General features: G+C 38.2%; 1 protein-coding gene across 1 annotated transcript in view; it reads left to right on the forward strand.

The window, feature by feature from the left end:
- The window catches only part of LOC106087349 (multiple inositol polyphosphate phosphatase 1), a 107,694-nt gene extending 81,740 nt beyond the window's left edge, over positions 1–25,954 (forward strand). The window contains exons 3-8 of the mRNA XM_013252365.2: positions 1,268–1,542; positions 1,609–1,752; positions 14,161–14,250; positions 14,318–14,559; positions 14,655–14,754; positions 25,268–25,954. Coding sequence (XP_013107819.2) covers positions 1,270–1,542; positions 1,609–1,752; positions 14,161–14,250; positions 14,318–14,559; positions 14,655–14,754; positions 25,268–25,831 — 1,413 coding nt within the window. The 5' untranslated portion in view covers positions 1,268–1,269 and the 3' untranslated portion in view covers positions 25,832–25,954. The remainder of the gene's footprint in view (positions 1–1,267; positions 1,543–1,608; positions 1,753–14,160; positions 14,251–14,317; positions 14,560–14,654; positions 14,755–25,267) is intronic.
- The last annotated feature ends 1,036 nt before the right edge of the window (positions 25,955–26,990 follow it).

Raw genomic sequence — 26,990 nt, forward strand, 5'->3', positions numbered from 1 at the left:
GCGCAATTATCATCCGATGTGGCTAAAATAATAATGAAAAAATAAATGGTTCAAATCGGTTCATTAACTGATGTAGCTCCCATATAAACCGATCTTTTGACTCCGTGAACCTCTAGAGGACGCAATGATTATCCGATTTGGCTGAAATTTTGCACGTATGTATGATTTTTAACATACGTGTTAACTATGGACTGAATCGGTCCATAACCTGATATAGCTTCCATATAAACAAATCTCTCAATTTTATTTCTTGAGCCACCATAGGCCATTTTTCCCCCCAAAATAAGATCTAATATAACGGGACAATTTTTTTTTTTACAAGTATCATTCGTCTGTTTTAAGCCAATCCAAATTGCATGAGGATACCTCTTTAGACGTCTTTAGACAAAATTTTAATGAAATTTTCTCTAAAGACGAAATTTTAATCAAATTTTCGCCAAAGACAAAATTTTAAGACGATTATTTTTTGTCAAGCACTCTTGAGGTTTTGTTTAAATTGTTCCATTGTGTATTCATGTGGGCTTGTTTCTTATGTTATAATAAGATTCTTGCGATGGCCCACAGTCCTTAAGCCACTAAAAGGAGTGCCTACAGCCATAAAGCCTAGGCTGTTTGGCTACCGACTTAAACACTTTCAACATGCAACGGCGTTTTTCTTGCTTTTTCGCAAATGTCCAACAATCTTCAACACATACTCGAGGAAAATAAATAAATTATGGGGCTCCTCAAAGGTATGGGGGGAAAGGACAAAACTGGGAGCAGTATAGCGCAGTCAATCAAGTGGAAAAAGTGTTAATAACATATTTTCTGCTAAGGTGCTCGTAGCCATTCTATCTAAATCACATTTAAGTTATGAAAATAAATGAAGAAATTCCACTGCCACCTACCAATAAATGGTGGCCCATCTGCATGCTTGTGGCAGTTGTATTGACCTTCGCTCTAGTTTAGAGCGAAGTAAGAAACGTAAGAAAGACATTAGGGTCATTTTAATGAATATTGGGGTTGTTTGGATGGCATAATAACTGCTTGCCCTGGACATAATGTGGTTATTTAATGAGATGTTTGACCTCGTTTTGGCCCCGAAATGGATGTCTGAAATGTCATTATTGAAATTTTGGCATTATTGATAAAACAAAATATATTTATGAATAATGAAAGCTCATTAGCTTTTTCTTCTTCTTTTCTTTTATTTTGACTTCTATTCCTCAATTGAAGTGAAAAAGGTATTTTCTATAACTCTTCTCCTTGTTTTTCCTCTCCCAAATAGCAATGAACTTCCTGCTAATCACCACCACCTGCCTATTGGCGATATGCTGTACACAAATAGGGGCTCAAGATGACTATTGCTTTGGCAAGGATACCATGAGACCTCAGACACGTCATTTTACCTCCAAGACAGCCTATCAAATTGCTAAGAGTACCAATATGGATAAACAGTATTTGGTGCCTGGATGTACGCCCCAAAAGATATGGATTCTACATAGACACGGTACCAGACTGCCATCGAAGAGTACCATACAAAAGGCTCCACGTTTGGAGCAGGTAAGTTGGAGGGGATGTTGATAGGGGATGATTTTTTGAAATAAAACTTTGGTTTTTTCTTTACAGTTGCGTGATGCAATTGCCGATAACTATCGCGTTAAGGCCGAACTGCCTGACAATGCCTTGTGCAATGAGGATTTGATAGCCATCAAAATGTGGAAATGGAATGCCAGCATTACCCCTGATATGGAAAATTATTTGACTGGACAAGTGAGTAATGGAGCTTTATATAAAAATGTGTCATCCAAGCGCTTAAAGGAAATCCAAACGGACGGTCAGACAGATAGACGGACGGACGAATGGGCTTATCTTTCTTTCTCTCTCTCTCCCTCTCTTTCTATCTTCATTCTAAATAAAAAAATGCTCGGTTTCTTATGCCCAATATATTCATGATGATTTACTGATATAAGTACCACCTAAGTATCTTTGGGTACTATGATTAAAAAATGGAATATTGCAGGAGACTTTGGCTTAAATCGAAAAGTGTAAAATTAGCACTTATGTGAAGGGAAGATAGGTAGAGACAGCTGGAAATGCTGCATCCAGGAGCATACTGAGAAGGCTCGCAGATGTTAGGCACTGTTTAGATCGAAATGAGGCCTAAATCCGAGGATAGTCAACTGACTCTATCGCAGCCTTATTAGACCAATTCTTACTTGCGCTTCTGTAGTTTGATGGGCGACGTTAGAGAGAAAATGCAACATAAGGATATAAAAACAGTTTCAGAGAACGTGTTGCCTAGGCATAGGCGGGGCGATGAGCATTGAAGACTATTCTTGATATCTTATCCATGGACATACAGATTAAGCATGAAGAAGACACTGTGGCTGTGTGAGACTTACGGCGAGTGAAAATGGATAAATGATAGGAGCTGGTATAATCGAGGCGACGATAGGAATACTGGATGAAATGGAAGAGGTTTCGGATTGGATGCTAGAGACATAACTTGACGTCGAATGCGTGGCACTGCTGCCAACGGCACGGCCTGGATCGAAGGAACTCTGCTATTGCTATCTGAAAATGCATGGTGCTCTAATGGTTCAAAGCTAAAGATCAGAGTGGTCGTGGGGGTCTCAACCCCCAGAAATGAGTTTCCGACTATCTACCGTTATCGCCAGGATCTCCGCCTTCTGGCAATCACTGGCTGCGTGAGGTGAAATGGTGGAGAACGTCAAGTGTGAAAATCGTTATGCGCAGTAAATTGGCCATCAGGGGTATACCTAATAAAACGGTATGATTATGAACCGTCTTGTAGTGTAAGAAGGACATAAACGCCTTCACTGAGGATGGCACGATCCACATCGAGTGAGTGCCGGGCTATAGTGGTGAATGCGAAACCTTGCGGGCGACGCAGTCCAAGCTAATGGCGTGGGCAATAAATGCTCATGTATCACTGTTGAGCAATCAGATGGTCGGTAGAACGACTCATAGTGGGATAGAATCGAAAAAAAACCCAGTATATAGTATTTCATTTGAGAAAGGATAGAGATAACTCTTTGAAACATAATGGGTCCTGTGTCTATATTTAGATAGCACAAGTAAAAAGGCATTTATGTGGTTGCCCAAAAAGTAATTGCGGATTTTTCATATAGACAAATTTTTTCACAGCTTGTGACTCTGTGATTGCATTTTTTCTTCTGTCAGTTATCAGCTGTTACTTTTAGCTTGCTTTAGAAAAAAAAAGTGTAAAAAAAGTATATTTGATTAAAGTTCATTCTTAGTTTTATTAAAAATGCATTTGCTTTCTTTTAAAAAATCCACAATTACTTTTTGGGCAACCCAATAGTTCGGCCGGGCAAAACTTTGGATGTCCACCATCTCGGGTATATATGTAAACCCCCTTCCGTCACAATCCAGTGAAAATTGGATAACTTATTCACTCAAATATAATATAATAAATCACTGTTCAATTTTGTACAACAAAATATTGGTCTTTTTGGCAGCTATATCCAAATATAAACCTATCTGAACTATAAAGGACACGGATCTATATGACAGCTATATCTATATAATCTGATCAGACTCATATGTGGGTAGGGTGTCGTGAGGCTTAAACCAAATCACTATACCAAATTATCCTTAATCGGCATATCGGTCCATATGACATCTATATCTAAATATCTTTCGATCCTTACTATATTCGGGTCAGATGGCGGGTGGGGGTCATTGATTCAAATTTCAGCGAAATTGGGTAATAAATGCAGCTTTCATGGATTCCAGACGCTTAAATGGCAGATCGGTCTATATGGCAGCTATATCTAAATATAGTCCGATCTGTACCATACTTGGGTCGGATGTTGGGAGGCTTAAAACTACGCTCTGTTTCAAATTTCAGCAAAATCGTTTAAAAAATAAAGCTTTTATGGGCTTTAGACCCTTTATCGGGAGATCGGTCTATATGACAGCTATATCTTAATATGGTCCGATCTGAACCATATTTAAGTCCGATGTTGGGAGGCCTAAAACTACTCACTTTCTCAAATTTCAACGAAATCGTTTAAAAAATAAAGCTTTTATGGGCTTTAGACCCTTTATCGGGAGATCGGTCTATATGACAGCTATATCTAAATATGGTCCGATCTGAACCATATTTAAGTCCGATGTTGGGAGGCCTAAAACTACTCACTTTCTCAAATTTCAACGAAATCGTTTAAAAAATAAATCTTTTATGGGCTTTAGACCCTTTATCGGGAGATCGGTCTATATGAAAGCTATATCTAAATATAGTCTAATCTAATCCATATTTGGGTCAGATGTCAGGGTGCTTCAAATTACTCACAGTTCCAAATTTCAACAACATCAGTTAAAAAATTAAGCTTTTATGGGCTTCAGACCCTTAATCGGCAGATCGGTCTATATGGCAGCTGTATCTAAATATAGTCGGATCTAATCTATATTTAGGTCAGATTTTGGGAGGCTTTAAATAACTCACTGTTTAAAATGTCAGCGATCGATTAAAAAAAAGCTTTTATGGGCTTTAGACCCTTTATCGGCAGATCGGTCCATATAGGAGCTATATTCAAATATGGTCCGATTTGGTCCGTTCAAGAACTTTACCAGCGTGCATCGAAACGACGTACCTGTGCCAAATTTCAGCTCAATATCTCAATTTTTGAATTCCGTAGAGGGATTATAACAGACGGACGGACTTCGTTAAATCGTCTTAGAATTTTAAGACATCCGAAATATATATATATGCCTTATAGGATCGGAAATCGATATTTCGATTTCGGAATGACTAAATAAATATATACCCCCTACCCTATGGTGGTGGTTATAAAAATATCGATAGCATCATTTTGAGAGTTAACGAGTTGCTCAATTGGGAATTTTTTTCTCGCCAGAGAAAACAATATTTGGAAATTCACCACGTTCGTGCAGGCGCAGCAACTGCTTTGCTCTTTTGAGTCTATCTTTGTTTTGCCTTGGTGTTCACAATATCGTATGCCTTTTGTAAGTTGTAAGAATTTTCCTACATGTTGCATACATTCAGGGGATATTTTCACTGACATTGCAGCGCGGGTTTCGTTGAATTCTAGCCCTCACTCGCCGAACCATTTTAGGTGTTATTTCATTTGGTGTTTTTGGAACACCACCAGACATTTGGCAACGCTACCAGTATCGTTATAACGGTTTATGGTGCGATGCAGAATCATTTTGTTCACTTTGAGATGTTTGAGATCGCCAACAATAGCCGACAGTTATTATGCAGCCAAATATGACGCAATCACGCAATTACTCTTGAACTCAGAAGCAAATGTTTTTAGTGACTTGTAAATATTGGTTGCCCAAAAAGTAATTGCGATTTTTTAAAAGAAAGTAAATGCATTTTTTAAAAACTTAGAATAAACTTTAATCAAATATACTTTTTTTACACTTTTTTTCTAAAGCAAGCTAAAAGTAACAGCTGATAACTGACAGAAGAAAGAATGCAATTACAGAGTCACAAGCTGTGAAAAAATTTGTCAACGCCGACTATATGAAAAATCCGCAATTACTTTTTGGGCAACCCAATAATATACCACTTTGTGGCAGCTACCCTATATCAATTGATATAGTCCTCTTATAAATCGACCCCTAAATTTGGCTTCATATAGGCTCTGCATACTAGACTGCCATAGATGTGTTAATATCGCCTGCTGTTTGTTGATATGAAGCCAATAATATCGTTTTTATACCCTCCACCATAGGATTTCGTCATTCTGTTTGTAACTCCTCGAAATACTCGTCTAAGACCCCATAAAGTATATATATTCTTAATCGGCATGACATTTTTAGTCGATCCTGCTATGTCCGTCCGTCTGTCTGTCGAAAGCATGCTAACTTTCGAAGGAGTAAAACTAGCCGCTTGAAATTTTGCACAAATACTTTTTATTAATGTAGGTCGGTTGGGATTGTAAATGGGCCATATCGGTCCACGTTTTGATATAGCTGCCATATAAACCGATCATGGGTCTTGACTTTTTGAACCACTAGAGGGCGCAATTCTCTTCCGATTTGGCTAAAATTTAGCATGACGTGTTTCGGCATGACTTCCAACAACTGTGCTATGTATGGTGGAAATCGTACCATAACCTCATATAGATGTCATATAAACCGATGTGGGATCTTGACTTCTTGAGCCACTAGAGGGCGCAATTATTATTCGATTTGGCTGAAATTTTAAACAACGGTCCATAACTTGATATAGCTGTCATATAAACCGATCTGGGATCTTAACTTCTTGAGCCTCTAGAAGGCGTAATAACTATCCACTTTGGTTGAAATTTTGAACAACGGCTTATCCCATAACCTCCAACGTAGGTGTCAAATTGCGGTCCGAATGGGTCTACAGCCTGATACAGCACCCATATAAACCGATCTCCCTATTTTACTTCTTGAGCTTCTAGAGGGCGTAATTCCTATCCGATTTGGCTGAAATTTGGCATGCAGTATTTTGTTTAGACTTCCAACAACTGTACTAGGTATGGTGCAAAACGGTCCATAAACTGATATAGCTGTCATATAAACCGATCTGGGATCTTGATTTCTTGAGCCTCTAGAGGGCGCAATTATTATCTGATTTGACTGAAATTTTGTACAACGATTTCTCCCATGACCTTCAACATGCGTGTCAAATATGGTCTGAATCGGTCTATAGTCTGAAACAGCATCGATCTATAGCCTGAAACAGCACAACAGAGATACCGGGAAAATAATTGGACAAATTTGATCCATGGTGGGGAGGTATATAAGATTCGGCCCGGCGGAACTGAGCATGCTTTTACTTGTTTTTTGTTTTTTTGTTATGATATCAATGAATGAATCACTACTATGTTATGGTTTTCATTCATAATATTTCTAAAAGTAGATATTTTTATTGTCGCTGGCTTGTTCGGTGGCTAATGGTGTTAATTGCTCTACATTAAATGCCTTGTCAATATAAACAGCCAATAATGATTATAAACAAAATAGAAAAAGACAACATACAAATTCCATTTGCTAAATAATAATAACAACGTTTTATTGTAATGGGTGGAGGCAATAGAGCAATAGTTTTGTACAGAATATTCGCACAGAAATGCAAACTGTTTGCCATGGCTTTCGAAATAAGATATTATCCGAATTATTTCAAATGTTAAGGGTGTTAATGGTGTTAGTGGCTAGGTAATTCGCGAAATACCTCAACGGGTGGCTAGCATCTTAATGTGGCCCTGTGTATGTGAACTTCGTTCACAATAAATTGGGGTGCCTGATAAATGGCTCAAAGAATACAAATTCAGCGAATGGATCCCCCTTTTGCACTATCATTCTCAGGTTGCTAAATAAATTAACGGTTGAACAACCAGGCGCATATCGTCTGATCACTCACATCAAGAATGATGGATCCATCCACGGTCCGTATTTGCCATGGGTGATAGTTGGCATGGATATACTTGATATACAAGATATCAGTTAACTGAAATACATTTTTAGGCTTCGAAAGGATCAAACAGTAAAATGGCAGGATCATAATACACCTCGATATATTATCTCTAACGGCCTAGAATAATGAGAAGTAAAAATGCAAATTTTGCCTTTGAACATTCCACCAAGGAACAGGGGCAAACTTCTCACATATCATTGAGTGCAGTCCGATTCGAGTTTTAAGCTCAACGATAAGGGGCCTCATTTGTATAGTCGAATCCGAACGGCGTGTCGCAGTGCGACATCTCTCAGTAGAGAAGTTTTACATGGCATAGTACGTCACAAATGTTGCCTGTATTAGAAGGGAAAAACCACCGCCGAAAATTTTTTTTCTAATCGGTCCCGCCAGGATTCGAACCCAAGCGTTCAGCGTCATAGGCGGCCATGCTAACCTCTGCGCTAAGGTGGCCTCCGAGAATAATGAGAAGTATCTACGCCAAATATCAAGCCGATAACTTAATGAATTCCAGCGCTATCATGATTTTAAGGTACAAACGGACATGGCTAGAACAAAACTCTCAAAAATACCAAAAAAACCGTCGCGAAGTTAATATTTATGGTGTTGCCGAGCCCGTATTATCAGAATCTAGGTGGTGGATCCCCAAGACTCAACACGGCTGAGTTAGAAGTAGCAATACCGCGTCTTCGGCCTCGCAAGATGCAAGCCTTGGGGGTAAAGCCAATCCTTTGCCCCTAACATCATCTGCCGTAGTTTGCGGTTTGCACCTCCATGTCTGTCCTGTTATGCAAGTAACTTCTCAATATTCTCATCAGATACACCGGGATAATAAACTCCTCCCTGAGTGTATGGAGGAGGATAGATTATCTGAGGCTATTGAAGGCGTTTTTCTCATTAAGTGTGGCCAAGAGGACAATCGGCCTAGAGTAGTGGTGCCTTTGCTATTTTCAGCACATCTCTGAGAGCTCCGCTTGTGGGCATTCCTGCCCTGAAGCCATGTTGTCTCATTGGGAGTGCACCTCCTTAACGATGGCATACTTTATATGTCGTTCTAAAGGGTGATTTTTTTGAGGTTAGGATTTTCATGCATTAGTATTTGACAGATCACGTGGGATTTCAGACATGGTGTCAAAGAGAAAGATGCTCAGTATGCTTTGACATTTCATCATGAATAGACTTACTAACGAGCAACGCTTGCAAATCATTGAATTTTATTACCAAAATCAGTGTTCGGTTCGAAATGTGTTCATTCACCGTAACGTTGCGTCCAACAGCATCTTTGAAAAAATACGGTCCAATGATTCCACCAGCGTATAAACCACACCAAACAGTGCATTTTTCGGGATGCATGGGCAGCTCTTGAACGGCTTCTGGTTGCTCTTCACTCCAAATGCGGCAATTTTGCTTATTTACGTAGCCATTCAACCAGAAATGAGCCTCATCGCTGAACAAAATTTGTCAAAATTTGAACACATTTCGAATCGAACACTGATTTTGGTAATAAAATTCAATGATTTGCAAGCGTTGCTCGTTAGTAAGTCTATTCATGATGAAATGTCAAAGCATACTGAGCATCTTTCTCTTGGACACCATGTCTGAAATCCCACGTGATCTGTCAAATACTAATGCATGAAAATCCTAACCTCAAAAAAATCACCCTTTAAAAGCTTGATGGCCATATCCAGCGTTCAGAGTGGCCTGTGTGAGGACGACAATGTGGGATCACGATGCAATTGCTTATCAGCACCAGGTTTTTGCCCTTCCATAATTCCGGAAAAACGCCTTCCTATAGCCACCAGCTAAACATTCTCAAAAGATATAAAAGTCTGTTTTTAGCTATCTGCCTGATGACCTGACCTGATGATCATATTGGGTTGCCCAAAAAGTAATTGCGGATTTTTTAAAAGAAAGTAAATGCATTTTTAATAAAACTTAGAATGAACTTTAATCAAGTATACTTTTTTACACTTTTTTCTAAAGCAAGTTAAAATTAACAGCTGATAACTGACAGAAGAAAGTATGCAATTACAGAGTCACAAGCTGTGAAAAAATTTGTCAACGCCGACTATAAGAAAAATCCGCAATTACTTTTTGGGCAACCCAATAAAAGGGCTTATGTTGTCAGTGGGCTCTTCATAAACTTCATATCTATACGGTCGTGTCGGCGGAAGACTATATTGTTCTGCTGTCCATCAACGCTGTTAGCCTCCGTGTGCTGATTTTTTCCCAACACATTTAGGTATCCGAGGCCACAAGTGTTTCGTTTAATGTCTTCTCTTAATTCCTCCCACTTTTCTTTCTTGCTCCTTTCTATTACGGCAGCAAGTAACTTTTTTTGCCTCCTTATACAGAGCGTGTTCTATCTCAGCCGGGCTCCTGCGGAGAGTTCTTTGTATCTCCATCTTAGTTTAAGGCAGTTACTTCATTGCTCAGCTATCGTATCATTCCGCCAATGTGCTGCAGTTCTATTTCCCCTAGGCCGTTAGAGGATTGGCAAGGATTTCTTGTATTCGTCCTCTATGATGCCCACCACTCATCCCACTGTCGACAGAACATATAGTGCATCCTCTTACAGCAGGGTTTGCGGGTCAATTCCCGCTAGGAGTTTTAGAGTGTCGAACTTGTTTCTGTTCCACTTTCGTGTGCTTGCACTCATTCCATCATTGGCTATGTCTCTTTCAGTATCAAAGGAGAACATAATACTGTTATCTTTCCGATGATTTCTTCGGAGACAAGAGTGATATCCGGTGTAGTGCCATCATCGCCTGCAATCGCCTGCTACTATGTAATGCCCATCTAAATTTTGGCCTTGTGATAGTGTCACAAGGGGTGAGATAGCAACTTAACAACATGAAGTGATCTAGCAGCACCCATTTACAGTCTGGAATCTAAATAGATGGCAGCAGTTTTCGTGGGATCCTCGAGCCATAATACTTGATTTATTCCCCTTATAACTATGCGTCTGGCACGTTTTTCTGCGACTATTTGCGATAGGAGATCATATGCCACCTTACTCCTGTTCATGTTGGCCTATAGTATTTTTAGAATGCCTGATATGCACCTTCTTTACATCTTCCTGAGCCAGGTAGTTCATCTGTCGGGATATTTTTTGAATTTATAGTATTTCAGAGGGTTGTTGTTGTAGCAGTTTGTACAAAATTTCTTTTCGCTCGGAGAGAGACAACATATACGAGAGAGTTTGCCCATGAAGAGAGCAAACAAGTAAAGCGTGCTAAGTTCGGCCGGGCCGAAACTACCACCATGGATTCTGCTAAAAATTTATACTAAATAAATTAAGTTGTAGGCCATGATTTTATTCTACATACCAAACTTCTGTCAAACCAGCAAAAATTAAAGTTTCTAGGAACCGAACAAGGATGATCGAGAGACCGGTTTACATGGGAGCTATATCAGGTTATAGACTGATTTTGGCCGTACTTGGCACAGTTGTTGGAAGTCATAACGATTTGGCTACAAAATTTCGCCAAATCGGACAAAAATTTGCGGCTTATAAGGGCTCAAGGAGTCCAACCGGGAGATCGGTTTATGTGGGAGCTATATCAAGTTATAGACGGATTTGAAACGTAGTTGACACAATTGTTGGAAGCCATAACAGAACACTACGTGCAAAATTTCAGCCAAATCGGACAAAAATTGCGGCTTCCAGGGGCTCAAGAAGTCAAATCGGGAGATCGGTTTATATTGGAGCTATATCAGGTTATAGGCCGATTTGGACCGTACTTGGCACAGTTGTTGAAAGTCATTACAGATTACTACATGCAGGATTTCAGCCAAATTGGACAACATTTGCGGCTTCCAGAGCTCAGGAAGTCAAATCGGGAGATCGGTTTATATGGGGGCTATATCAGGTTATAGACCGATATGAACCGCTCTTAGCACAAATGTTGAAAGTCATAACAGATTACTACATGCAGGATTTCAGCCAAATTGGACAACATTTGCGGCTTCCAGAGCTCAGGAAGTCAAATCGGGAGATCGGTTTATAAGGGAGGCTATATCAGGTTATAGACCGATATGAACCGCTCTTAGCACAAATGTTGAAAGTCACAACAGATTACTATATGGAAGATTTTAGCCAAATCGGACAAACATTGCGGCTTGTAAGGGCTCAAGAAGTCAAATTGGGGATCGGTTTATATGGGAGCTATATCAGGTTTTAGGCCGATTTGGACCGTAGTTGACACAGTTGATGGAAGTCTTAACGGAACACTACGTGCAAAATTTCAGTCAAATCGGATGAAAATTGCGGCTTCCAGGGACTCAAGAAGTCAAATCGTGAGATCGGTGTATATGGGAGCTATATCTAAATCTGAACCGATGTGGCCATTTGCAATTCCCAACGATCTACATCGATAGTAAGTACCTGTGCAAAATTTCAAGCGTCTAGCTCTACGCGTTCGACCTCTATCGTGATTTTGACAGACAGACGGACGGACATGACAAGATCGATTCAGAACGACGACACGATCAAGATCATATATGCTTTATTGGGTCTTAGACGAATATTTTCAGGTATTACAAACGAAATGACTGAAGAAGTCAAAGATCGGTTTATAGGGGAGCATTTGCAATTTCCAACTATCTACATCGATATTAAGTATCTGTGCAAAATTTCAGGCGGCTAGCTTTACGCGTTGGACCTCTATCGTGATTTCGATAGACGGACGGATGGACATGACTAGATCGATTCAAAATGACGAGGCGATCAAGAATATATATCCTTTATGGTATCTTTGATGAATATTTCGAGGTGTTATAAACGAAGTGACTAGATTGGTATACCCCCATCCTATTGTAAAGCTTCTGTCAACAAACTGACTCTTTTTATTATATTTTTCAATCAAACAACATTAAAGAAACAAGCTAGTCTACTTAGTTTCATCAAAAGTTTCTTATAAATACGAGTGTAATATGATAACTTGTTATACTCGTATTTATAAGAAACTTTTGATATGTGCCCTATACCATTGCAGCGATAGCAACGTTCCGACTCCTCTGGGCAGGCACGAGCAAAATGACCAAATTGATTACATTTGAAACACTTTTCGCGATTGTTTCCGCGTCTCATATCACGTCCACCTCCGCCACTGTAATATGATACTTGTTATACTCGTTGTAATATGATAACTTGTTATACTCGTATTTATAAGAAACTTTTTTTCCACCGTTTTCTAAAGATTCAATTTGGTTTCGAAGAGCCAACATTTCTTGCTTCAATCTCAAAACTCTAATTTCACTCTCTAGTTCATCAGCTTCACGGGATAAAACGCTTGAACGAATGAAAGGGTCTGTTACCTGTGATGGAACAGAAGGTCTAGAAAATTGTCCTCGAAGTAAGTTTGCAGGAACGGAAACTGAGGAATAATTGACGGAGGGTACGGAAGAAACAACACAAGAAGATACGGAAGGAGGTACGGAAGTTTGTGTTTGCGGAAGAACATCACAGGACACGCCAATTGCTCTATTGTTAAAAGCGACACCCAATGTATTTGTATTCATTAAATCGGAAATAACTGATGAAGTCCGGGCGGCAGAAACAAAAGCAGCAGTCCCTGAAGTACCAGGAAATTGTCTTTGAACTGTATTTACAGGAACGGAAGCAGAAGAATTATAGACGGAAGGAGGCACTGAAGTCTGTGTTTGCCGAAGATTTGCACAGGATACGCCAATTTCGCTGTTATTAAAAGCGACACTCAATGTATTTCTAGATATTAAATCTGTTGAAGTCCGTGCGGCAGAAAAACAAGCGGCAGTTCCAAGAACCAATTCAGTTTGATTTGTGGACTCACCATTACATTGAAATGACTGAAGCAAATTTTCAGGATCGGCAGTTGCGGAATTAATAACGGGAGTTTCATTCAAAGTATTGGATGACATTGTAGTGACAGTTACAGATGAATTCCCAGCAGAATCAGAAGAAACCACATTTCCAGAAGGCAATTCAGTCTGCTTTGATGGACCACCGTTAACTTGCAAAGAATCATATAATGTTCTCAATTGTGCAATTGACGCTGTTTCTGGAAATTCCACATTTGAAGCTTTTAAAGCTGAAAGAATTCTTTCTCGAGTAGGGCGTGAATCCATATTAAAAAAAAAAAGAATTTTTTTTTTTGAGTCTTCTTTTTTTTATTTATTTTTTTTTTTTTTTGGGAACCCCACACCTGAATTGTAAAGCTTCTGTCAACAAACTGACTCTTTTTATTATATTTTTCAAACAAACAACATTAAAGGAACAAGCTAGTCTACTTAGTTTCATCAAAAGTTTCTTATAAATACGAGTATAACAAGTTATCATATTACACTATGGTGGTAGTTTTATACCCACCACCATAGGATAAGGGTATACTAATGCCCTAAAGTTGAAAAAGTAGGGGAAAATATGGAAATTATTTTGGATTTTAGAAATTCTTGCATATTTTCAAAAAATAATGGCTTGTGCATCAATATAGGAACTTGTCCATGTATTATAAGTTCGTTACATGAATAATATGTAACAAATAAATTATGAATGGAATTATGAAAAAATTCCTTAAAAATTTTTTTCTGTGTAACCATTATTTTAAGCTAGCCATGGCATGAACAATTTAACATAGTTGACCATTATCAATGTATATTAATTTGAAACTTCTCATAGAAAAATTTTGTCAATGTTTTTCTTTATTTTTTAAAAATTATTTTTTCTTTTCTTGAAGGGCTACGAAGATCTGCGCGGCACTGCCAAAACATATCAAAAATATTATCCCGAAGTTTTAGTCAAGGATTATAGCAGCGACTATTACAAAGTAAGTAAAAATCAAACAAAAATTGTGAAGTGAAGTTTTTTCTATGCCTTTCCTAAACCCCTTCTAGTTCCGTCACACTGATCTACAACGTACAACTGAAAGTTTCAAGGCCTTCGCTGAGGGTTTATTCGGCCCCAACAATGCTGCTAAATCTGATGATATTCCCGAAAAAGATTTACTTTTACGTCCCTATGACTACTGCCAATCATGGAGCAGTCAAAACTTCAAAGGTGCAGGTTCCGAATCGGCCAAGTTCCGCAATTTGCCCATTTGGAATCAGACAATGTATGATATATCAAGACGTTTGGGGTACGTTGAATATTGTGCTGGATATAATTTATTTTCTATTTGAGTTGCTAATTTTTTCTAAAATTTGTTTTTTTTTTAAATGTCATTTTATACAGCTTTAAATATACTTTGGAAACAGAAGATATCGAATTGATGTACGATATGTGTCGTTATGAGCAGGCTTGGCAGGTGGATCGTACTAGTGTGTGGTGTGCGGTAAGTTTTAATTGGATTTATTAGGTATTTTTCAATTTAAGTTGGCAACTAAGTTTAGTGAACATAAATTTGATGAAGAAAAGGTTGAATGCAATTCTCCCGGTTTGGATAGTAATATGATGTAGGTTATGACATATTGGGTTGCCCAAAAAGTAATTGCGGATTTTTTAAAAGAAAGTAAATGCATTTTTAATAAAACTTAGAATGAACTTTAATGAAATATACTTTTTTTACACTTTTTTATTAAAGCAAGCTAAAAGTCACAGCTGATAACTGACAGAAGAAAGAATGCAATTACAGAGTCACAAGCTGTGAAAAAATTTGTCAACGCCGACTATATGAAAAATCCGCAATTACTTTTTGGGCAACCCAATACAACTAAAAATATCATTTAATATTTGTTGGCAGTTTTTGACTGACAACGCTTAGAGCTTATATAGTATTTAATTAAAAAGTCTGTGTTCTAAATTTCGGGCCCGAGGGCACCCCCCCTTGCTCTATATGTTCGTCCGATTTTGAGAAATATTGCAATAAAGTGCAAGCAGGAGGGATTTCCTTATCGCCTGATTTTCACTCCAAGAGCCATTGCAAGCGCATTTATTGACGAATCTTGCGAAAATTTTCCTCGACGACTACCACAAATCGGCTGCTCGAAATCGGTTCCGATTTAGATACAGCTCCCATCAGGGACGTAGCTAGGGGGGGTTTAGGGCCGCGGGCCTTTTTTTTAACCAAGGTGGATTGAGATAAAACAGCACCTGCTGAATTATATCCCCATAAATTATTTTTTTTTAATATAGAAATAGAATCAAATCCAATAAGACACTAAAATGAACTCCAGAAATCTCACTCCTAAGAGAAAAATTGAGAAAATTTTTATTGGATATATTTTAATATAATCAAGTGAAAGCGTGCCAAGTTCGGCCGGGCCGAATCTTATATACTCTCCACCATGGATCACATTTGTCGAGTTCTCTTTCCGTCATCTCTTCTTTGACAAAAATAGGATAAAAGAAAAGATTTGCTCTGCTATTAGAGCAATATCAAAATATGGTCCGGTTCGGACCACAATTAAATTATATGTTGGCGACCTGTGTAAAATGTAAGCCAATTCGAATAAGAATTGCGGCCTTTGGGGGGAGAGGATCCGTCGTACAAAATTTCAGGCAAATCGGATAATGTTCTTCCATGCGATCGAAATGAAACACCGCCGCTTTCATTGATAGCTTTTATTGAACTAACTTTGACATAAGTAAGGAATGAAAAGAAAAAGAAAATGCATCTGGGTTGCCATAATTCACAGAATAAAATAAGATTACCAATTTATATAACAGATAATAATTGCGACTCATAGAGAATCAAGAAGTCAAGATCCCAGATCGGCAGCCATATCAGGTTATGAACCGATTTGAACCTTTTATGACACAGTTGTGGAAAGTCATAAAAGGTTATGAACCGATTTGAACCTTATTGTTGTTGAAAGTCATAATAAAGTACGTCATGCAAAATTTCAGCCAAATCGAATAGGAATTGCGCACTCTAGAAACTCAAGAAGTCAAGTTCCCAGACCGGTTTATATGACAGCTAAATCAGGTTATGGACCGATTTCAACCATACTTAGCACAGTTGTTGGATATCATGACAAAATATTTCGTGCAAAATTTCATTATTTCAAAATTGCGCCCTCTAGAGGCTCAAGAAGTCAAGATTCAAGATCGGTTTATATGACAGCTACATCAGGTTATTGACCGATTTGAACCTTACTTAGCACAGTTATTGGAAGTCATAGCGAAACACGTTGTGCAAAATTTCATTCCAATCGGATAAGAATTGCGCCCTCTAGAGGCTCAATAAGTCAAGACCCAAGATCGGTTTATATGGCAGCTATATCAATTTATGGACCGATTTGAACCATACTTGGCACACTTGTTGGATAACATAACAAAATACTTCGTGCATTCATTTCATTAAAATCGGAAGAATTGCGCCCTTTAGAGGCTCAAGAAGTTAAGACCCAAGATCGGTATATATGGCAACTATATCAAAACATGGACCGTTATGGCCCATTTACAATCCCAACCGAATTATAATAATAATAATAAGTATTTGTGCAAAATTTCAAGCGGCTACCTTACTCCTTCGAAAGCTAGCTTGCTTTCGACAGACCGACGGACGGACATGGATAGATCGACATGTCACGACGATCATGAATATACAGGGTGGCTGATGAATATTGCTACAATGATGAATATTGCTACATTTTTTTTTCGGTGTATGGAATACATTTTTCTTTTATTCATGTTAAATTAAATTATTAAATTAATTATTAAATTATTATTAATTAAATTAATTAATTAATTAATTAAATTAATTATTAAATTATTATTATTAAATAGAAAAAAAGTTATTACATTTTTTTTTGGTAGCGGCTTTCATCAGCCACCCTGTATATCCTTTATGGGGTCTCAGACGAATATTTCGAGTAGTTACAAACAGAATTAAAAATTGGCGAATTTCAACAAGCCAATTTCCCCCAAAAACATGACCTTTTTTTATACCCACCACCGTAGGATAGGGGGTATATTCATTTAGTCATTCCGTTTGCAACACATCGGAAAATCAATTTCCGACCCTACAAAGTATATATATTTCGGATCGTCGTAAAATTCCTAGACGGCATGTATCTGTCCGTCTATCCGTCTGTCTGTTATATCACTTTATATCCTTCAAAAATTGAAATTTTGAGCAGAAATTTTGTACAGATGCGTCTTTTTGTTGGACGCTCGTTAAGTTCTTGAACGGCCCAATTCGACCATATTTGGATATAGCTGCTATATAGACCAATTTTCCGATAAAGGGTCTAATGCCCATAAAAACTTTATTTTTTATCCGATTTTGCTAAAATTTGAAACGGTGAGAAGTTTACGGCTTCTCCTCAAGTAGTTTAGGTTGACCCAAATATGGTTCAGATCGGACTATATCTAGCTACAGCTACCATATAGACCGATCTCCCGATAAAGGGTCTGAAGACCATAAAAGCTCCCGATTTCGCTGAAATTTGCAACAGTGGGTTATTTTAAGCCTCCCAACATCTGAACTAAATATGGATTAGATCGGTTTATATTTAGATATAGCTGTCATATAGACCGATCTCCCGATAAAGGGTCTGAAGCCTTTTTAAGCATTATGAAAGCATTATTTATTACCCGATTTCGCTGAAATTTAAAACAGTCGGTTATTTTAAGCCTCCCGACATCTGACTTAAACATGATTCAGATCGGACTATATTTAGATATAGCTGCCATATAGACCGATCTGCCGATGAGGGGTCTGAAGCCCAAAAAAAGCTTTATTTATAACCCGATTTCGCTGAAATTTGAAACAGTGAGTTTTTCTGAGCCTCACGATATCCGACCTTAGTATAGTTCAGATTGGTTTATAATTGGATATATCTGCCAAAAATACCAATATTTTGTTCTACAAAACGGAATTTTGTCATATATATATATATATATATATATATATATATATATTAGACCGCTCAATGTCCGTGGCGAATTTGGGTGCTTAAGTTATCCAATTTTCACCGGATTGTGACAAAATTGGATTTACATATATACACGAGGTGGTGGGTATCCAAAGTTCGGCCCGGCCGGACTTTATGCCTTTTTACTTGTTTTCTTTGGAACTCGGAGCGTTAGTTAGGATCGAAATCTATCAGTCAAAAGCAAGCAGCATTGATTCTAGTAGAAATTTAGAAATATTTTTTTTTTAAATTTTAAAATTTCCTTTTTGAATTATTGATTTTCTTCCAAAAAAGACATTCTACAGTGAAACGAACTTATTACCCACCTTAAGTAAGGAAATGTGTTAAAATAGTATTAGTCGGGGAACTTTTATCTATGAGAAAAAGTTTTATACAACACTTGTCGCTTGCCGGTAGATCATTTGACATTATTTATTTATTTATTTATTTCATCTACCGAGTAGAAATTAGTGAGCAAAGAAAGAAAAAGGTTTACAACTGCAACAACTTGGAAATCTATTCGTACTTCTGATTTCAAAATCTACCATCTTTTCTTATTTTATCTCCAATAAATTAGGAAAATGTTAGGACTTATAAAAACATGATGCATATTATAGCCATATACGGCAATAGTTGGATGCAATTTTAAAATCGGATTTTCGATCGATTTTCATAAAGTTCGTAGGACTTCAAGGTGGATTAATGAAGGTGGTCTCACGCGAACAGTTGAAAACAGCCCGCCTGTTTGACGGTATTCAAATGTCAGTTCTGTGTTTACATTCTCAGCAAAGTATCCGATTTTTTTTTTGAGGTTTTTTTACAAACAGAAAAACTTTTAGCAATTTTCGATTTTGAAAAAATGAGGGGTGCCCCCACCCCAAAATAAAATCCTGCCTACGTCCCTGGCTCCCATATATATGTTAGTTACATTTTGGGTAATTTGCAATAATGTTTTCATTTTCCAACCGTAGTTATTATAGTTTGAACATGTTTGCTCGAAATTTGATACGGAGTGTTCAATAACCCATCTGAAAACCAACGCTGTCCATCAAAATTGGATATAGCTCAATTATTGTACTTGTAGGGTAGGTGTAGGGTATTATACAGTCGCCACCGCCTGGCTGTTGCCCTTCCGTACTGGTTTTATAATATGTTAATGAGCAATTTTTCATGTAAGCGACATATCGCGGTCACGCCAAAAATGCAAACAAAGGCGGTCTCATCTCATAACGGTTCATGGTACAGTTTCGACATTTAGAGGATATGTAGTTCGATATCCTCTATCGGCAACAATTAGAAAAAATGGAAATTCGAAAAAATGTCGCTTACATCACTTTCGCCGGAAGAGCTCTATATTTAAATAAAGAGGTCTACCTTGAAGTGAATCTCGATAAGATTGTTTTTTCTTTACTCGTGTGTCGACATTTTCAATGACGTATAATAAATTCTGAATTGTGACTAATTGATAAAAAAATGCCAATTATTTTAAACACTTGTCAAAGATTAGATTTGTTTTTCATTTATTGTAAATGCATTAATCACTAAACATAAATAATTGGGAATGTCAATTGTTTGGAAGCAATCATTTGAAATGTGGCCTATGTTTGACGATTCCAAGAATTAATCAATCATAAATAAAAGATGTTAGTGTTGATACCATTGGGAATTTAATATTCCTTAAAAATAGTTAGCGTGGTGAATATCTTCTAAAAGCAAGGTCATTTTCCTAGATACTCTCAAAAATACCTTTAACGAAAATAACTATTTGACGCAGATAAGAAATTTATAGTTCGGCCTATGTCATTAAATCAGTTTGTTTTGATTAAAACTGTACTCGTTCCCCAATAAATCGCTAAAGTATTGCGTCATTTATAAGTGTTTTTGATACGATATCTCCTAATCTAATATCAAGTTCAGGGGATTTTTCGGAAACAATTCTACAGTCTTATCTGCAGACTATAATAGTATATAAGTACAAATTAATTAGACCGAGGCTATGCTTCATTTTATTAAACTATACGTCATTCTAGCCATGCTGTAGCTTCCTAGAATAATTTTCTGAACAAGTATAAGGTGTAATGTTGTATTGAATGTCCACCATGGATGATAGCCAATTTTTTCGTATAGAATACTTTACTAACTTACTATAATTGGGTATGACAGAACATTTGTTCCTCTAGCCGAACGTAGAATAGCGCTCCAAGCGCCTCGATCTTCTGCGCTCATTCCAAATTCTCTGACACCAAGTTTCGAGGTGTCTCCCACCACTTGATCTTTACATCGGGCTTTTGGTCTTCCCGGTTTGCGTGTTCCAACGAGTTGGCCTCCAAAGACTTCTTTGCTGAAGCTTCTTCATCCATTTTGACAATATGACCTAGCCAACGCAGACCTTGTATTTTGATGCGTGTTACTATGGTATCTTCGTCATACAGCTCATATAGCTCGTGGTTCATACGTCGCTTATATTCTTCATTGACGCAAACTGGTTCATATATTTCTCGAAGAATCTTTCTCTCAAATACTCCAAGCACTGCCTCATCTGCTTTCACAAGTACCCATGCTTCACAAACATATAACAGCACGGGTAGTATCAGTGTTTTGTATAGTGTAAATTTCGTCTGTCGGGAGATGGCCTTGTTTCTGAACTGCTTACTTAGTCCAAAGTCAGTCAGTATTATTTGTCAGTATTATTCTTCGCTTTATCTCAAAACTGGAGTCATTCGGCGGTGCCGAGGTAAATAAAGCTTCGTATAGAATAAAACCGGGAAATTTTCACTCAAATTACGATAAAATAACCCGTCCTCCATGCTTATTCAGAAAATTCATATATTAAAAATTTATATTAACCATGTAACAGCTTGAAATATTTGTCTGAGATCCTATAAAGTATATATATTTTTGATCGTCATGACATTTTAAGTCGATCTAGCCATTACCGTCTGTCTGTCTGTGGAAAGCTCGCTAACTTTCAAAGGAGTAAAGCTTGGCGCTTGTTAGTCTGGGTCGGTTGGGATTGTCGTGGCTCAAATCGGTCAGTGTTTTGAGCGCTTTGTTTCGATTTTCAATAATTGTGCCAATTATGGTCAAAATCGGTTCCACGTAATCGAAAATATATCTGGCGTCATGTCCCAGATATTTTTTCGAACTCGTGTAGTTAAAAGGGTTCTTGAGAATCTAGACGTAAATAAATCCCCGGGCCCGGATGGCATATCAACACTTGTCGTGCGCAAGTGTTCTTCAACGCTTGCTAGTCCATTACGCAAAGTTTTCAACTTTGCCTACCATGCGGGAGTCTTACCGGCGCGTTGGAACGTTCAGTCAATACCAAAGAAGGGTGAGGCTAACAAGCCTGCGAATTACCGGCCAATTGCGATATGCTCCGCTCTCTCCAAGGTTATGGAAAGCATGATTAATCTCCATCTTGTGAGGTAATTAGAGTCTAATGACCTTCTTAGCGACCAACAGAATGGGTTCACTCTACGGGCGACCTTATGGTATTTCTGTCAGAGTATTGGAGTCGCTCAATCCACAAGTTTGGTGAGAGTAAGGTTGGGGCTGTGGATTTATGCAAGGCATTTGATAGGGTCTGGCATGGTGCACTACTATCAAAGCTTATCGCATTTGGTGTCGGTAATGGCTTCGTTCGATTTATTATTTCGAACTTTTTCAGAGAACTTTCTCATCTAATGAGCATAAATTGACCACAGGTGTACCCCAGGGCTCTGTCCTTTCTCCTTCTTCTCTTATTTTCATCAACGATGTCTTGAGTCAGACATCGAATCCGATTTACTCATTTGCGGATGACAGTCATCTCTGTCATTCGTACTCATTTGACCATAGGCCGAGCCCTCGAGAGATTGAGGACAAGAGGCGGGTTATGGACGATACACTCTGTCGGGATTTGCTGGCCATATCTGAGTGGAGTCCAATGTATGGGCTGGAGCTTCGAAATAATCCTTGGAACTACTGGACCGTGTACAGAGGAGGGCGATGGCATTGATTGGGGACAGTGGGGTATCCAACTCTATAGCCTCCCTTGAACGTCGTCAAAATGTGGGTCGTTTGCTACTGTTTTATCGGTACTATTTTGGTGCGTGTTCGTCTGATATTCGTCTGATTATTCCTGACGCAAGGATGTTTGTCAGAAATACTAGACATTCCAGGAACTCACATCCTTTTGTTATTCATTGGCCAGCGGAGCGGACAATACATTACAGAGAGAATATGTGGAATCGACTTCCGGATTATGTTCTTCCCACCCACTATGATATCCAAAAATTTAAGACAAATGTCAATAAATACTTAGGCCCATAAAAGGAGCACTTATTTTCTGATTTCGCCAAAATTTATCATAATGAGTTATAATAGGCTCTTTGACATCCATGTTGAATAGGAACCATATCAGTCCTAGTTAGGATATAGCTGCCATACATAACGATCTCCTGATTTAAGGTGTTGGGCCCATAAAAGACGCATTTATTATCCGATTTCACCAAAATTTGGCACAATGCGATCTATGAGAGTTGGATCTAGCTGTAATATATTCCGATAATTTGGCACAGTGAGTCGCATTAGGCTTTCGGCATTTGTACATGGTATGGTCAAGATTGGGCTATATTTTGATATAGCTGTCATATATTCTGACCTCCCGATTTAAACTCTTCGGCCTATAAAAGGAGCATTTATTATCCGCTTTCGCTGACATTTAGCATAATAAGTTGTGTTAGGCCCGTGTTCAATACGGCCCAGATCGGTCTATATTTGGACATAGCTGCCATATGTACCGATCTCACGATGTAAGTCTTGGGCCCATAAAGGAGCATTTACTATCCGATTTCGCTGAAAATGTAGCACACTGGGCTATATTTGGTTATAGCTGCCGTATAGAATGATCTACTGATTTTGGGTCCTAGACCTGTATAAAGGCTCATTTAGTACAATGAGTTGTATTAGATTTTTTTTGACTATTTTTGATATATGTACACTCATAGCAAAAAGTTTGCTGAAAATAGCAAACACTGTCTGCTGTATAAAAGTAGTTCGTTTTGCTGCTATTGTAGCAGTAGTTCTGCTATTACAGCAATTGTTCTGCTATTGCAGCAGTTGTTCTGCTATTACAGCAGCAGTTCTGCTGAAAAGTCTGTTGTTTGCTGAAAATGACAGCGGCTTAATTATGAAGGGGATGTTAGAGAAAACAAGCAAAAGCATCGTAAGTTCGGCTGGGCCGAATCTTAGGAACCCACCACCATGGAATCTGCTAACAATTTATGCAAAATAAATTTATTTGAAGGGCATAATTTTATTTCACATACCAAACTTCTGTCAAAACAGGAAAAATTAAAGTTTCTAGGAACCGAAGAAGGATGATCGATTGACGAGAGCAATATCAGGATATAGACAGATTTGGACTGTAGTAGGCACAGTTGTTGAACGTCGTAAAAGAACACTACATGCAAAACTTCAGCCAAATCAGACAAAAATTGCGGCTTGTAAGGACTCAAGAAGTCAAATCGGGAGATCGGTTTATATGGGAGCTATATCAGGTTATGGACCTATTTGAACCGTACTTGGAACAGTTGTTGAAAGTCATAACAAAACACTACATGCTCAATTTCAGTAAAATCGGAAAAAATTGAGGTTTGTTAGAGCTCAAGAATACAAATCGGGAGATCGGTTTATATGAGAGCTATATCAGCTATATAAACCGATTCAGACCGTATTTAGCACAGTTAATGGAAGTCCTAATTGAACACCGCATGCAAAATTTTAGCCAAATTGGACAAAAATTGCGGCTTCTTGAGTCTCAAGAAGTCAAATCGTTAGATCGGTTTATATGAGAGCTATATCAGGTTATAGAACGATTTGGGCCGTACTTAGCACAGTTGATGAAAGTCCTAACGGAACACCGCATGCAAGATTTCTACCAAATCGGACAAAAAATGCGGCTTGTAAGGACTCAAGAAGTCAAATTGGGATATCGGTTCATATGGGAGCTATACTTACTTGGCTCGATAATTGGAAGTCATTGTAAGGGCGCAAGAAGTCAAATCGGGAGACGGGTTTATATGGGATCCATATCCGGTTATAGATCGATTTGGACCGTACTAGGCGCAGTTGTTGGAAGTCACAACAGATTATTACTTGGAAATTTCAGCCAAATCGGACAAAACTTGCAGCATGTAAGGGTTCAAGAAGTCAAATCGGGAGACCGGTTTATATGGGAGCCAAATCGGACAAGAATTGCGCCATGTAAGGAATCAAGAAGTCAAATCGGGAGACCGGTTTATATGGGAGCTATATCAGGTTATAGACCGATTAGGACCGTACAGTAGTTGGAAGTCTTAACGGAAAACTACATGCAAAATTTCGGCAATGTCGGACAAAAAATGCGGCTTCCAGAGGATCAAGAAATCAAATCGCCAAATTTTTGATATGGCGACCTCCATCTCATATTTGTCTACGAATTTGAGTTTCAGATACATATGTATCCTTTTCGAAACCCATTTTGTTTTGCAGGGTGACCCCAAGCCACAACTGCTCTAAAATTGGTGGATATCTATCTGTAGAACCCGGCTCATAAACAGGGTTCAGATTCTTTAATGCTGTTGCTTATTGTCTATGCTCGACAGGGGTTCATAATCATAAGAGTCGTAAAATCTTGCCATGATTACTTTTCTAAAACATTCAGTTGTGTGTGAGATAAAAGGAAAAACAATTTTCCTAGGGGCCCAGGACACTTCCAATGTGGATACTTGCAGTGTGGCCGATTTTTCCTTTAGATGTTACCCCAGTTTTCTCCTTTATCGTTAGGGTACACCCTAAGCTTTATCCAAGTGATTGACAATTACGAACAGGGTTTCTCGGGTTCAGTCTTGGATTTACGCCTTCCTAGACTCTGTCAATATAAATAATAACCATGTACAAAAATAATGTAACATACACTTGTGTCTAATAAAATATCTTCTCTCTCCCTCTATCTTTTTGCAGGCCTTCACTGCTGACCAAGTCACCGTTTTTGAATATGAAGATGACTTGAAGTACTACTACAAATCTGGCTATGGTTTCGAGGCTAATTCCCGCCTAAACTGTCGCGCTGCTCAGGATATGATCACCCATTTGGGCAGCAATTCAATGCCCAATGTTGTCACCTACTTCGGACATTCCACCGGCGTTCAGACGCTCCTAAATACCTTGGGCATTGATAAGGACGAAGTACCTCTGTTGGCCAGCAACTTCAATGATCAAAAGGATCGCAAATGGGCAACATCGCGTATTGATCCTTTTGCTTCCAATTTTCTAGCTGTCAAATATCATTGTGATGCCGAGACCGTCAACAAGGAGAAGGTTATATTTTTCGTCAATCAAGATGCTGTCGACTTGAGCTGGTGCAAAGTGGGTCTGTGCAATTGGTCCGATGTTTTGGATCGCTACAGCAATCTGATAGATGCCAATTGTGATTCGTATTATTGCGGTGATGGTGCCACCGCTGTCAGTGTTTCATTGGGAGCCCTCCTGATGACTGCCATTGTTTACTTAATAAATGTAATGTAGGTGCACGGCTATGAAGAGAAAGCTGCCTGGTAGCTGCGCTTAAATGTATATTTTAAAGTCTTTAGTTCTATTCTTAAAACAAAAAGAGATAAACTAACAAAAAAAAAACCAAAAAAAAAAAAACGATTATCTTTATGATGCAAAGGTTTTAATGTATTTAGTTTAATTTATAAATATTCACAGTTCTATGCAAAAGTGTACAAATCTTAACGTAGTTTGTTCAGTCGAAAAAACAAATTCTTCTTTTTTAACATTTCACCCAAATTTGTTTCATTTAATTTTTAAATATTTGATGTAACGATTCTTTTTTTTTTTTTTTGCATACCTTAAGTGCTCCTGTTCATCTTACCACTTTGTATTGCTTAGTCTTTATTATCAAAACTTTGAAAGAAAAGCTTTATTATTTTATAAAAAACAAAAAAATAAATAAAAAAACAAAGCATGGGAAGTTCTTGAATGTACAACAAAATACATATCAAGGAATCTATACATTCCACAGAACCTTATGATGGTCTTGGATGGATGGAACAAGTAAAAGCGCGCTAAGTTCATATTTGAGTCGAAATGTCTCCCCTCCCCTTTTTGTATTCTCACAGCCATCAAAAACAAAACATGGTTTCTATTGTTGGGATCGGGTGCCGCGGGGGCCGCCCAAAACCCGCCAAATGGATATTTAGACCAATCACGACAATATAGAACCACGTTGGGGAGCCCTACCCCAAAATACCTCCTATTGTATAAAAGCAATTTGGGTTGAAAATTGATTGATTTTCCTGAAATTGATAATAATTTTAGGGACAAAGACCCTGGGGTCCACCCCACCCTCAAACACAACTCATTTACCGACCATTCCATTAAGGGGCTCATACGAAATGTTTCTGAAAGTAGAGCATCTTATATTTACTTTAATGGTCAAGTGACCAACCCCCGAAATATCCCCTAAGCCGGAAATATTTACCAATATGGTAATATAGGGCTCAAAAGAAAGGCATTTGGGTGTAAAGTAAAAATTTGCCCAGGAACCGAGCAAGGGCAAACTTCTCACACATCAATGAGTGTTTTCCGATTCAAGTTGAGTTTATCAATGATAAGGGCCTTTTTCATAGCCGAGTCCGAACGGCCTCACCACCAAAAATCCCCCCTTACCGAGAATTTTTAC

The sequence above is a fragment of the Stomoxys calcitrans genome, chromosome 1, assembly GCF_963082655.1.
Source record: "Stomoxys calcitrans chromosome 1, idStoCalc2.1, whole genome shotgun sequence".
Taxonomy (NCBI): domain Eukaryota; kingdom Metazoa; phylum Arthropoda; class Insecta; order Diptera; family Muscidae; genus Stomoxys; species Stomoxys calcitrans.